The 13,208-nt window shown below is 36.9% G+C and overlaps 1 protein-coding gene across 2 annotated transcripts in view; it reads left to right on the plus strand.

Annotated features, from left to right (window-relative positions):
* Positions 1–13,208, plus strand: part of OSBPL1A (oxysterol binding protein like 1A) — a 227,314-nt gene that overhangs the window by 44,230 nt on the left and 169,876 nt on the right. For both annotated transcript variants that reach the window (XM_059140420.1, XM_059140421.1), the window contains exons 5-7: positions 2,528–2,639; positions 8,078–8,163; positions 9,303–9,447. In XM_059140420.1, coding sequence (XP_058996403.1) covers positions 2,528–2,639; positions 8,078–8,163; positions 9,303–9,447 — 343 coding nt within the window. The remainder of the gene's footprint in view (positions 1–2,527; positions 2,640–8,077; positions 8,164–9,302; positions 9,448–13,208) is intronic.

Raw genomic sequence — 13,208 nt, forward strand, 5'->3', positions numbered from 1 at the left:
CAGGGTCCCTTGAGAGTCCATATGAATTGTAAGATGAGATTTTCTATTTCTGGAAAAAGCATCATGGGGATTTGATAGGTATTGCAATGAACCTATAGGTTGTTTTGGGCAGTGCTCACATCTTAAGTCTTACGGTCTGTGAGCAATGGATGTCTTCCCACTGAGGCCATTTTTAATTTCCTTCAGCCATGTTTTATTGTTTCAGTGTACAAGTCTTTTGCCTCCATGGTTGAGTTTATTGCTAAACATTTTATTTCTCTTGTTGCCATTGTAAATGGAATTGTTTTTCTTAGTTTTATTTTCGGATTGTTCATTTTATCTTTGCTTTTAAAAAAATTTTTTTAAGATTTTATTTATTCATTTGACAGAGATCATAAGTAGGCAGAGAGAGAGAGGAAGGGAAGCAGGCTCCCCGCTGAGCAGAGAGCCCGACGTGGGGCCCAATCACAGGACCCTGGGATCATGACCCGAGCTGAAGGCAGAGGCTTTAACCCACTGAGCCACCCAGGCGCCCCTATCTTTGCCTTTTTAAAAAATTGAGCTTTTTATTGAGTTATAAAAGTTCTTTATTCTGGATACAAGTCCCTTATCTGATACATGATTTATAAATATTTTCTATCATTCTGTGTGTTGTTTTACTTCACTTGGATGAAAACACTTCTCCCAAAAATGCTACCCTAAAGATGAGAGCAAATGCTAAGGTTTTATTAGAATTCGCTTTATTAAAATATTAGACTTAACCATTTTTCTGTTTTTAAATGTGGTAATATATTTTATAGAATAACATTCAGCTGTGAATTTTATTATATAGACTATTATATAGATACTATATAACACCCTGGAAAATACGTGATGTTATTAAGTGGAAGGAGGTTTAACATAACCGACTGTCATGTGAATAAAATTATGTTTAAAGAAAGCCTCAGGGGTGCCTGGGTGGCTCATTCTTAATTAAGCATTGGACTCTTGGTTTTGGCTCAGATAATGATCTCCTGGGTTGTTAGAGTGAGCTCTGATGTGGGCTCCACACTGATCAGGGAGTCTGTCTGAAGGTTCTCTCCCTCTGCCCTGCACCCCACTTGTACTTTCTCTTTCCCTCTCTAAAATGAATACATTAAGTCTTAAAAAGTCTCACACTTATGCATAGGAAAGTAATTAGAAAGAAATACATGAAAATGTTTATAGTGGTCATATAATGACTAGGACAATGAGCATTTTGTTTTCTACTTTATTTTTTAGATTGTATTCAGGCATTCCTTAGTACAAAAAAATTTTTGGAAAACATAGGAAATTTTTTACCTAATGTAAGTATGGAACTCATGGGAAACGTAAGATGTAATGACACAGGATATCCCTTTCTGTTTATCTGTGTGCATCATCAACCTGACAGAATAGCACTGTGTTTCTTCTTGCCCTTGTGTAGAATGAAAGCAGATGTGTCACCCCCATCCCATCCCTGGGTGCTATACATTCCGTAACATTAAACATCAGATCTCCAATAATCTCCTGCAAATCTGTGTTCTGCATTTCTACCGCCCTGTTAAGTTGTATAAATGACCTGCATGCCAGTGATACTGGACTTGCATACGTTACCAATTAGCTTGAGATTTCTAAAAGCATTTAACTGCTTAGAGTAAATAGGAATGATACAGTTTCTTTGTTGAATATCTACTTGATGAGATCGTTTGCTTCATTACAAACTAATCTTTAACCATTCTTTAGGTGGTATATCCTGTCAGTCTATATCACATCAGAAGATGATGTTCTAGATCTCAAATCAGATTTAAGAAAAAATCTAGGTCTGTTGGGGAAATTCTTTTTCCAACAGTCATCATAGGAATAACATTAAACGAATATATTATCTCCTGTTAATTTTAATCATTATAATAACTTATACCTTTATTTTAACCACATGAATCGATTTGGTAAAATAGATGATTTACTTAAAAAATCAGTTATAGAAGTTGTTTGTGTTAACTGTAGGTTGGCAATTATTTAGGCAATCATCAGTTATTATAGTTAGTTGAATTATAGTACAGTCAACCCTGAACAATACAGGTGAGGGTCACTGAGCCCCACACAGTTGAAAATTTACATGGAACTTTGGCTCCCCCAAAACTTAACTACTACTAGCCTACTGTTTACTGATAACATAAATAATTAACATGCGTTTTGTATATTACATGTATTATACACTCTGTCTTTACAACAAAGGAAGCTAGAGAGAAGACAGTGTTACTAAGAAAATCATAGGAGAAAATACATTTACAGTAATGTTTTTATTTAGAAAATGAGCATATAAGTGGACCTGCACTGCTCAAACCTGTGTTGTGCGAGGGTGGGCTATACTGAGCTTACTGTAGTTGGTTACTGTAGTCACCTACTGTATATATAACTGATGTACTTTAGATCACACATTCCTATGGTACTTGTTTCTATTATAGAAGCTTGATAGTAATTAGTAATTTGGAAAAGAGTTATAAAGTCCTAGTTTAATAATAGCTAAAAACAGTTTCTCTTTTTTTAGGAGTTGGTAATGCTGCTTTTAGAATATAATGCAGATGCTACTGTTGTTAATGGGAGTGGACAGACAGCAAAAGAAGTCACTTATGACAAAGAAATCAGAAACATGCTTGAAGGTAAATATTACTGATCTTAACATAAACAACACTTACTTTAATGATAGGCAAGGTCCAGAAATAGCTTCTGGGATGCCAAAACAGACTACCTCGGCTTATACCCTAAAGATAATGTGGAGTCCTTGATTAGACACAAAAGTATTTTGAGTTTCCTCACAGCCTTAAAACTTAAACAGATTTTTAAAACTTGCCATAATGTTGTATGATCAAAGCTTCAACAAAATTAAAAGTAGAAAATGTGAGAAATGAGCAGTTTGGCTGGTGGGCTGCAGAAGCATCATAATGGAGTACAGGACAGAGAAGATGTGAGAGATACAACTGTTGGGAGCTGTTTGATGTTGGGGAAGACCGTTCTGGCCGGCTCCGTTATCTTGACGCCTGCACTGACGTACAGCAGCCCGTAGTAATTTCTTGATGGATCAGTGTCATTTTTAGAAACATCAAATATTAAATTGTGTTAAAAAAAAATATAAGTCTGCAGTAACTCAGAGCAGTTTCTCTAAGGTAGAATTAAACAAGCTTATTTTGATGCTTACACTGGGAAACTCTCATAGGTTAGGCTATCCTCTGAATGGCCACAGCTTTGCTGTAATTAATTTTGGTAGTATTTCTGTGCTAGAGAAGAGAAGATCTCTTACTTTCTACTTTATAATAGAAAAGACATAGCCTGTGTTTCTTTGCTTTGCAATTCAGAGAAAGGTAAGATAATTTTGTATCTAAAGGGCATTTATTTCTTAATTATTAATATTTTTAAGTATGTAAAAACCAGTATCTTTTTACTTCTTTCCAGTTGTACTTGAAAACTAAAATATTCTCTTGTTTTCCTGTTAAAATGATGTCTGCTTGTCAGACATCCTCAGGTCACTTTCTTAACTCACTCTTGGCTTTAAAATAAAACCCTTTTGGGGTGCCTGGGTGGCTCATTGGGTTAAAGCTTCTGCCTTCAGCTCAGGTCATGATCCCAGGGTCCTGGGATTGAGCCCCGCATCGGGCTCTCTGCTCAGTGGGGAGCCTGCTTCCCTTCCTCTCTCTCTGCCTGCCTCTGCCTACTTGTGATCTCTGTCTGTCAAATAAATAAGTAAAATCTTAAAAAAAAAAAAAACCCTTTTATTTAAAATGAATAAGCATATCAACATAAAACATCTTCTGTAAGGCTCTGTATTCTATGATTTTTGGGAGATTGCACATATTAGATGTGATCTCTGTCCTTTACTATATTGTGATCTAAGTGGGGGGATGAGATCCTGTTCCTGACCAATTCTGTCATTTTATTGTTTTTTAAAGTAATATCTGTGCTCAACATGGGGCTCAAACTCACCATCCTGAGAAGAATTGCATGCTCTGCTGACTGAGCCAGCCTGGTGCCCTTGTCCTGTTGTTTTAATTGTGACAGGATGACAACCTGAAACTGAGGTTCTCCTGACAGAGTGGAATGTTAATTTAGCTTGACAAGTTGACATATAGTGAGGCTGATCATAAAGACATGTTCTACTGACTCCCTAAAACCCAAATCCACAAAGGACAAGGGTTTAGTTGACTTACAGATGATTTGTCAGCTAATAAGGTGCTAGCCTGGGAAATGGAAGTAAAAACTTGATTGATTCCACTCTGATGAAATCACCTTAGCTAGATATAATTTGTGCATAGCACCTTAAGTGGGTCAGAGTTCAGGGAGTGCATCTAACAGCCCTTTAAGACTATAGGTAGAATAGAAACCACAAGGTGGGGTAATGCATTAGAAACAGGAAATGTCCTAACAAAATCACACTCCAGTATCTGAAGAACTGTTACATTGTAATCTTATCTGTGGCAGAACAGAGCAAGGTTGGCCCATTTGATGGAGTGCCAGGAGTTGATCTTTAGGTCCTATGTATTGTAATAATGGCTTGGGTTGCATTTCAAGGTGTAGTGAGTTCGTGTGATTGGAGTTGCTGGAACAAGGGTAGATGACTACTTGTCAGGCACTAGAGAGGAATACCTTTTCTATATACCATTTGTCTTTCATTTTATTTTGAGAAATTTCTAACCTGCAGGAGAGTTTCAAACATAGTACCATGAACACTTACAAGTCCTTCACTTAAACTCACCAGTCATTAACATTTTGCCACATTTGGCTTATCCTTTTATATATTATTTAATGTTATTTATTTACTTTTAATTTTTTGCAGAACTGTTTGGGAATAATTTATAGACAGTAATACCTTAGCTCTAAGTATTTCAGTAGGTATCTCTTAAGAACAAAGATATCTTACATAATCACAATATAGTGATCAATTTCAGAAAATTTAACATTTTTAAAAAATTTAACATTTTTATAATAGTATAGTTTATATGCAGGTTTTTGTCAACTGGCCAAATAATGTCCTTTGTAGAAGTTTTCCCCCGATCCAGAATCTAATCCAGAATCTCTCATTGTGTTGTCACATTACTTTAGTCTCCTTTATCTGGAATAATTCCTTAGCCTTGCCCTTATAATCTTGACTTTTTTTTAAAAAAAAAATTTTATTTATATATTTGACAGAGATCACAAGTAGGCAGGGAGTCAGGCAGACAGAGAGGGGGAAGCAGGCTCCCCGCCGAGCAGAGAACCCAATGCGGGGCTCGATCCCAGGACTCTGGGATCATGACCTGAGCTGAAGGCAGAGGCTTTAATGCAATGAGCCACCCAGGCGCCCAAGTCTTGACCTTTTTGAAGAGGAAGACAATTGTAGAATTATTTTAGAATGTCTTTTTTTTTTTCTTTTCATGTAATTAGATTCAGGATATGCATTTTTGCCAGGAATGTTGAGGTAGTATCCTTTACCAGTGCATCACATTAGGAGGATATGTGATATCATTTTGTTCTGTTAATGGTAGTGTTATCTCTGATCACTCAGATAACATTGTCCATGTACTTCTTCCCTTTTGTAAGAAAAACGTAAATTTCCTGTTTCCCAATAATCTTTTTTTTTTTACTAAATCTTTTTTTTTTTAAGATTTTATTTTTTTATTTGGCAGACAGAGATCACAGTTAGGTAGAGAGAGGAAAGGAAGCAGGCTCCCTGCTGAGCAGAGAGCCCGATGTGGGGCTCAATCCCAGGACCCCGGGATCATGACCTGAGCCGAAGGTAGAGGCTTAACCCCCTGAGCCACCCAGGCGCTCCACCAAATAATCTCTTAATCAGTGATTTTTAGCATTAATAATTCTTGCCTTGAACCATTTATTACTATGGAGATTGCAAAATGGTGATTTTCTTTTGTCAGTGAAGTACATTTACCAGGTTCTTTCTGTATTTCAAATGTATTACTCTATCACTTACCCTGTATGTAAATGCATCTGTATATAAGTGTGTTGTTAGGATGGAGTTACACTTCATGATCTCAGCATCCTTATTAACTATGGATGCAGATTCCAAAGAAAAACAGTTTATTGTCATATTAAAATTAAAATTTATAGGACAAATAACACTTTGAGTGGAATATTTCCTTTAAAAACACATAGGTATAAAATAAATGAATACAAGTATATATTATTAATGTACAGCTCATTGTTTTCACACACAGAACACATCAATGTAAATAGCACATGAAGAAATAGAATGTTACCTGCACTCTAGAAGCCTCATTTCCCCAACTGGAATTTTTCCTTTTCATTGACTGGGTCAATAATCTTCCAGTTTCCTTAATGAGCACAGAACAAGGACATATGCAAGGTTTTCAACTCCAAATCCCCATTTTCCTTCAGTTATGGACCTATGCACTGTAGAAAGAAATTTTAGGGTTCCTTTCACCTCCTTTCCCTAAAGTCTAGAACCAACATGATTAAGCACTTATTTGATTATTCAGCAAATATTTATTGGCCAAATATGCATTGAGCCAGACACGGGCGTAAATGCCTAGGATACACAGAAGAGTAAGAACAGTACCTGACTGCAGGAGTCACTGAAGGGATAAATTATAGCTCTTGAGTAGGGCATGAAATAGTAGAGGCAAGTACAGCAGGGATGAGGATGTGGCTTTTCTCAGAGCTCACAGTCTAATAGAGCACCAGTAAGAGGAAACATTCAAGAGTGTAAATTCCAGCAAAAGCAGAAGCCATGGACAGACTATGCAGAGGCTTGCGTGTCTTCCTCTGAGATGGGGAGAGAGTCTGGGTGTGGAAGTAAATAAGTGAGAATAGAAGATAATGGTACGATAAGAATATTAGTCATTTCTTTAAACTAGTTCCAGCTATTGCTGTATTCAAGATAGTATTCATAGTATTTCCCCAGTCTCTTGGCTCCCCAGCCTCCTTTTTTGTCTATGACCTGACTTAGGCCAGGAAGACCTGAGAAACCTTTTGCACAGGATTTTGTGCACATGTTTGAAATGAGATTCCTGAGCCTTTCTGTGAAATTGCCTCTTTTTTTATAAGCCAGAACAGAATTAAAATCTAGCATAAAGAGGCCTTATTGCATATTCCAGTCTCTGAAATCAGATTGCCTATTGCTCTTTTTCCCTGCAAGTGTGATTTAAGAAGCAGGTTTAAGAGTAGTAATAAGCACATGGTCTCTGGAACCAGCCTGCACAAGTTCAAACCCCAGCTCCTCTATTTCCAGCAGTGTGACCTTGGCTGAATTCCTTAACTACTTAGTGCCTCAGTTTCTTCATCTAGACAATCAGGATAATAGTAACACCTACTTCATAGCATAGCTATGAGGATTTAATGAATTAATGTATTTTTCCAAATTAATTTTGAAGTATAGTTGACCTACAATGTTATATTAATTTCAGGTGTATAACATAGTGATTTGACAATTTTATACGTTACATAGTGCTCACCATGATAAGTATAGTTATCTGTCACCATGTAAAGTTATTACAATAATGACTTCATTCTGTATGCTATATTTTTTCATCTCTGTGACTTATTTTATAACTGGAAATTATTTTTAAAGTGCTTTAAATAGCAGTTGGCAGAGAGTAAATTCTATAAAATTTATTAGAAATCTTGTATTAAAAAAATCTTATTTGGAAGTATATAAGTATATATAAATCTACCTATTTATATGGTTTGTACGTCTTCCTACCAGTGCTATTTCTTATTGTTACTTTTCACAGATTCTAAGGTTCTGGAAGGTATGAATGCTACTCCCAATTTATCTACCTTTCCAAGGCAGATATGTAATAGTATTTCAGCATGCAAAAGTAAGTCATAATTATTTGTGATGGGTATTGCAGTAAGATACTTAACGACCTCTGAATTGAAAACACAAGTTCATCTGAACCTGAAGGAAGTTGAACTCTGTTATCTGAAATGTAAGGCAATGAGAATAACAATAAAGTCTTTAACTACATTTGAATCATAATTAAAAACATTGTGACTTTTTCCCCATGAGATCCCTTTACTCTTGCATCTTTGTAATGATTTGCTATGGGAATCTAACTAGAAGTCGAGTAACATATACTTTCCTTTGCAGCTGTAGAAAGGACTCAACAAAGAAAGCTTGAAGAAGAACTTCTGGCAGCAGCGAGAGAAGGCAGAACAGCAGAACTCATAGCTCTGGTAAAACAGCAATAATAACGTGTATTCTTTACCCTTCAGGAAAATTTTAACTTAGTCAAATTATGGGACCAAACTACTGGAGATTATAATAATAGCACAAAAATACATAATCTAAAAACTCTTGGCATAATTATCGTTTAAGCAGGATATATTGTAATGATTATATTTTTCTCTGAATTTACTTACATCCCCACCCCCTACTGAAAACCTGATGGATTAAGAAACTGACTCTTCAGGGCAAATACGGATAATTGTTTTTCCAGAGTAAGCCAATTTAAAATTGAAAGAATATCATAAGATCCAAAAAAGGAACAAGTTTCTCTAATTTTGATAAGCAATAATTTCTGGAAGGTATGCTACACTTTTAGAAAGTAACATACAAAGAAGGGACAATATTTGTGAATATTTATATCATGTTAGAACAGACTGAAAACTTTACCCTTTTTTTTTTTTTTTCCTTTTGGAGACCTACTTTCCAGTTTCCATTTCCCACATAGTCTCATTAAATGTGAAACCAAATTTGTTCTAAATTCAAGACTGAAGCATTTCCATTTACTTTAAAGTTATTTCAGCTCATTTGAAAAGGCCTCTTTGGTTTCCAAGTGAAGTGCCTCAAACATTTTTTTTTTTTTTAAAGCTTTCTGAAATGAAGACTATATAAAGAGTTTTTAAAGCAGTCAGTTGGGAACAACAAATTCCGTAGAACTTTTAACATTTACACATTTAACATTTATGATTTTAACTCTTCTGAATGACTGCCTATGGGAGACTGGTTTGTATTTTTGCTGTCCCCAGTGTGAATCAAGACTTGTGAAACAAGACTGGTAGAAGGGAGCAAATCTTAGTGAAATCTTAATGTCCAGGCATAGGTGGGGTGGTATTGGTGTAGTGCTTGGTGTCTGTGGTCATGGGAATGTGGTGACTGAGATTTCCTGGCAAACATGGGGAGTGACATGGATTTGCTGGTTCAGTGAGCAAGCAGCCCCTGATTTTCTAGCTTCCTAGAGCTCTGGTGTTCATCAGCTTCTATAGTTTGAGGGTTCCCCTGAACGCGCAGTTACACCTTAATGTGTTTTTATGGGGGAAAGTCCATCTTTGATAATGTAATTCTGCATTGCATTTTTTTTTTCATTCCTTAGCTCAACAGGCCCAATCCTCCTGATGTTAATTGTTCGGATCAGTTAGGAAATACACCCTTGCATTGTGCAGCTTACCGGGCTCATAAGCAGTGTGCCTTAAAGCTTCTGAAAAGTGGAGCAGACCCAAATCTGAAGAACAAAAATGGTAAGCATGTCAGTAAAAGCCATTGTTGGTCATTTGGAAGCTATAAAAATAAGTCAGTGCCATATAAAATTGCTTTGTTTTAATATCCAGCCTTTGTTAAACTATATGGCCCCTACTTAATTTTGAACTCAAGGCATTCACACAAACGAAAGAAATGAACTTAACTAATTTCCTTCCTTTAAGAGTTAACTGTTTAATAATACCTATTCCATAGGAGGCAGTAATGATTAAAATAGATTTCCCCCCCTCTCGAGGGAAAGAGAATATAGTTGATTCTCATTATTTAAGATTGTTATGTTCTGCCAAGTTGTTGTGAACAGAGAATTAATACTGAGCCATTGCTCATGGTGCGGGGGTACAGAGTTAGGTTCTTGAAAGCCTCTGGTCGCAACATTTTTATACTGATTAATACATAACTTTATTTTGTGTGTATTTCTGTTTTTAAAACAGCTTATTTAATATATGTTGTTAATTCAGGAACATAGAGCTTATGACAACAGCACTATCACTCATGCCTGAGCAGAGCTCATCTAATACCATGTCTAATACATATTCTTGTCTAATACATAATACATATAACTCGTCTAATACACATTCTCCATGCAGCACATCATAGCTCTCTTGCTTTTAGGAACATTAGCTAACAATTCAGTGCCGTGTTTGGTGGCCAGTTTCAACAGTGAAACCACCAACAAAAAGCACAAATATTGAAAATGTGGCGATACTAGGTAGACTGTGATAGGGACGTTTGTTTACTGCATGAGAGCTGAAACAAGAAAGCAGAATGCCACCTTCTTCTACCTCAACTAGGGACATGAGGACACTCAAATTTTTCACCACTTGGGACTTGCCTGTGAATGACAAGGAAATTGCGTGAATATTGATTTTGGGATACAAATTTTAGCAATAGATGCATCTACAAGTATGGAATGTATAGGTAGTGAGTTTCAATTCTACATGCATGACAGTATCAGAGATGAGCTCATATAATCATAAGAGAAGCTACAAAAGGTGTCTTGTATATTCAAAGAGGGAACATTGCATTAGGGGCATTCACTTTTAAGGATGCTTCCCTCTGCCTCCCATCAAACCTGGATTAGGATTTGACTTGGCAGTGGTCCACCAGGGCCCTCTATTCACCTCCATCATTGCCAAAATTCTACTCCATGGTAATTGTTGACTTACGTAGCCACATCCCATGAGACTGGATTCCTAAAGGCAGAGCTAATACCTTATTGTCTGGTTTACCTGGGATCGAGAGTAATGTATAGCACATGACACCTTCTAAATGTTGCATGTTTGTTGAAGGCTTAAGTAATTAGAAATGACTTCATGAAGGAGTAGGTATTTAATATAGACTGAAGTCCTTGTAGGATTTTTTTTTTTTTAACCCACTGAGCCACCTAGGCGCCTAGGATTTTTTTTTTTTTTTTTTAAAGCCTTCTCTATATACCTGTATCTCTAACAGAAGATCCCACTCATATTTTTTTCTTTTTAAACATAAACAGAATATCATTAAATTTTGGCAAGGGTATTCTAAACAGAGAGAAGATTATGACAAAGGCATGAAGGTAAAAATTCATTTTTAGGTGGCATCTCATTTTGGTACATCAACACATTTTATCCCTTAATTTGGAAGTTCAGGCAGGGGACCAGGATAAAGAAATAGGTGAGCAGTGGAGAGATGAGTTACTTTGAAAAGATTAATGTGGTTATCTACTAATGTGTAGTATTGAGGATTGGTTGTGGCAGAATCAGGACTATAGGTTAGGGATCAGTAGGACCTTTGAAGTGGTCTTAGGTGAGAGGTAATTAGGGCCTGAACTTTTATTGTCCTCAATGGGAGTAGAAAGGAATAAGAAAATTAATGATAAAATTTTCTGCTTTCCTCTCTTCCTTTGTCCTTTTTGCTATAGACTGGCACTAACCAACAGATACATAATGAGAGCCACTTATATAATTTTAAGTTTTCTAGCAGGCGCATTTAAAAAGTAAAAAGCCAATGAAATTAATTTTAATGACCTATTTTATTTAAAACAGCATATCCAAAACCCATTTCAATATGTAATCAGTTAAAAAGAGTGAGATTTTACATCTCCTTTTTGATACTAAGTTTTTGAAATCTGGTGTATATTTTGCACCTAACAGCACATCTCAGTTTGAATTAGCCACATTTCATTAGCTCCATGTGATTAATGTCCACTCTATTGAACATAAACAGCTCTAGACATACCCGACAGAGTCTTGGGTTGACCGTGCTGTCCCTACCCTGCGCATGCACTTCTCCCTGCCTGAAATGCCCCTTTCATGCTCATCTGTGTTAAACCCTAGTCTTACTTTAAGAATTAGCTCAATTCGTCTTCCCCAGAAAGGCTTTCCCTGGATCTCTAGGATAGATACTGGTTTTCCCTGGAATCAAAGAAGAGAAACCAGGGGATAGAGAAGAGGAAACAATCAGGAGATGTGAGGAAAATATTCGTTCCATGGAAGCCAAAGGAAGCGCTAAAATGTGGAGAAAAGGGGTCGGGTGTACTTGCTGTCATCCACAACTTAGACTGAAGAAGAGAAACATTTAGACAAGGCTGTGGAATTCAGTGACTAGGTGCCCAGAGGTCCTTTCTGAAAGAGTAGTATCACTGGGTAGTTGAGCAACAGCTAGGTTAAGGGTTAAAGATTGACTAGGCAATGAGGAAGCTAAGGTAGCCCTGCTCATCCACTTCTTTGCAATAATTGAGAACAGAAGGAATGGTTGCATGGCCAAGAGGAAGATTTTTAAGCATGTTTTTAAAGTTAAGGAAGATTAACACAATAGAAAAAGAGCTTGATGATTTAATTGTGACAGTTAGAAAATGTAACTTTAAAAAATGCAATGCTTTGGTAACAGCATAAAGAGAAACATGTTCCAATTGAAGGACATAAAAGACCTAAAAATGGAGAAGCCTGAGATGTTTTTGGAGGGGAAGAAACTCAACATCAAAAAGCTAACAGTTCTCTCCAAATTAATTCAAAGCAATCCCAGCCAGAATCCTCAAAGGGCTTTCATAAGACTTGACTACCTGACTCTCATTTCTATAGAAAAGTCCAGGGCAGTGAATTTTAAAATGGAAGAGAAGCGGGGGTGGGGGTAGGGGGGGTCGTCCTTCTGGATAAAAACACTAATTCTGAACCTATTGGAAGTAAAACATTCATTTATTCCACAAATACTTATTGAGGGTTTATGTGCTAGATACTATTCCAGGGACTAGGGAGCTAGAGCAGTGAAAAAACAAAACAATATAAAAACCCCTGTTTTCAGGGAACTTACATTCTAATAGGAGAGAGCCATTAAAAAGCGAACATTATGTCAGATGAGATCGGTGCCTAGGAGAAGGGAAAAAGGCAGGGCAGGGGGAATTGGGAGTGTGTTGGTTGTATAGAGGGTTGCTGCTTTGTGGAAGGTGGCAGGAAAAGCTCTGTGAGAATGATAATTAAGACTTGAAGCAGTGTCAGTATGTGGGCAGTGAGGGTGGTCCTAGGCAGCAGACGTGGGGAGTGTATGTGATGTGTGTCACGAAAAGCAAGGAGACCAGTTTGTCCAGAGGAGAGTGGTTGAAGGAGGTGGTTAGAGAGGCAGTGGGGACTGGATGCTGAAAGGCTTGTGGGTTATTTTGAGAATCATGGCTCTTACTCTTTGTGAGCTGGGACTGTGTGAGCCCTCCCACATTTTAGAATGCAGCAGTGATGTGACCAGACTTAGGTTCTAAAAAATGGTCACTGATTAT

Source organism: Mustela lutreola, chromosome 11 (assembly GCF_030435805.1).
Source record: "Mustela lutreola isolate mMusLut2 chromosome 11, mMusLut2.pri, whole genome shotgun sequence".
NCBI lineage: Eukaryota > Metazoa > Chordata > Mammalia > Carnivora > Mustelidae > Mustela > Mustela lutreola.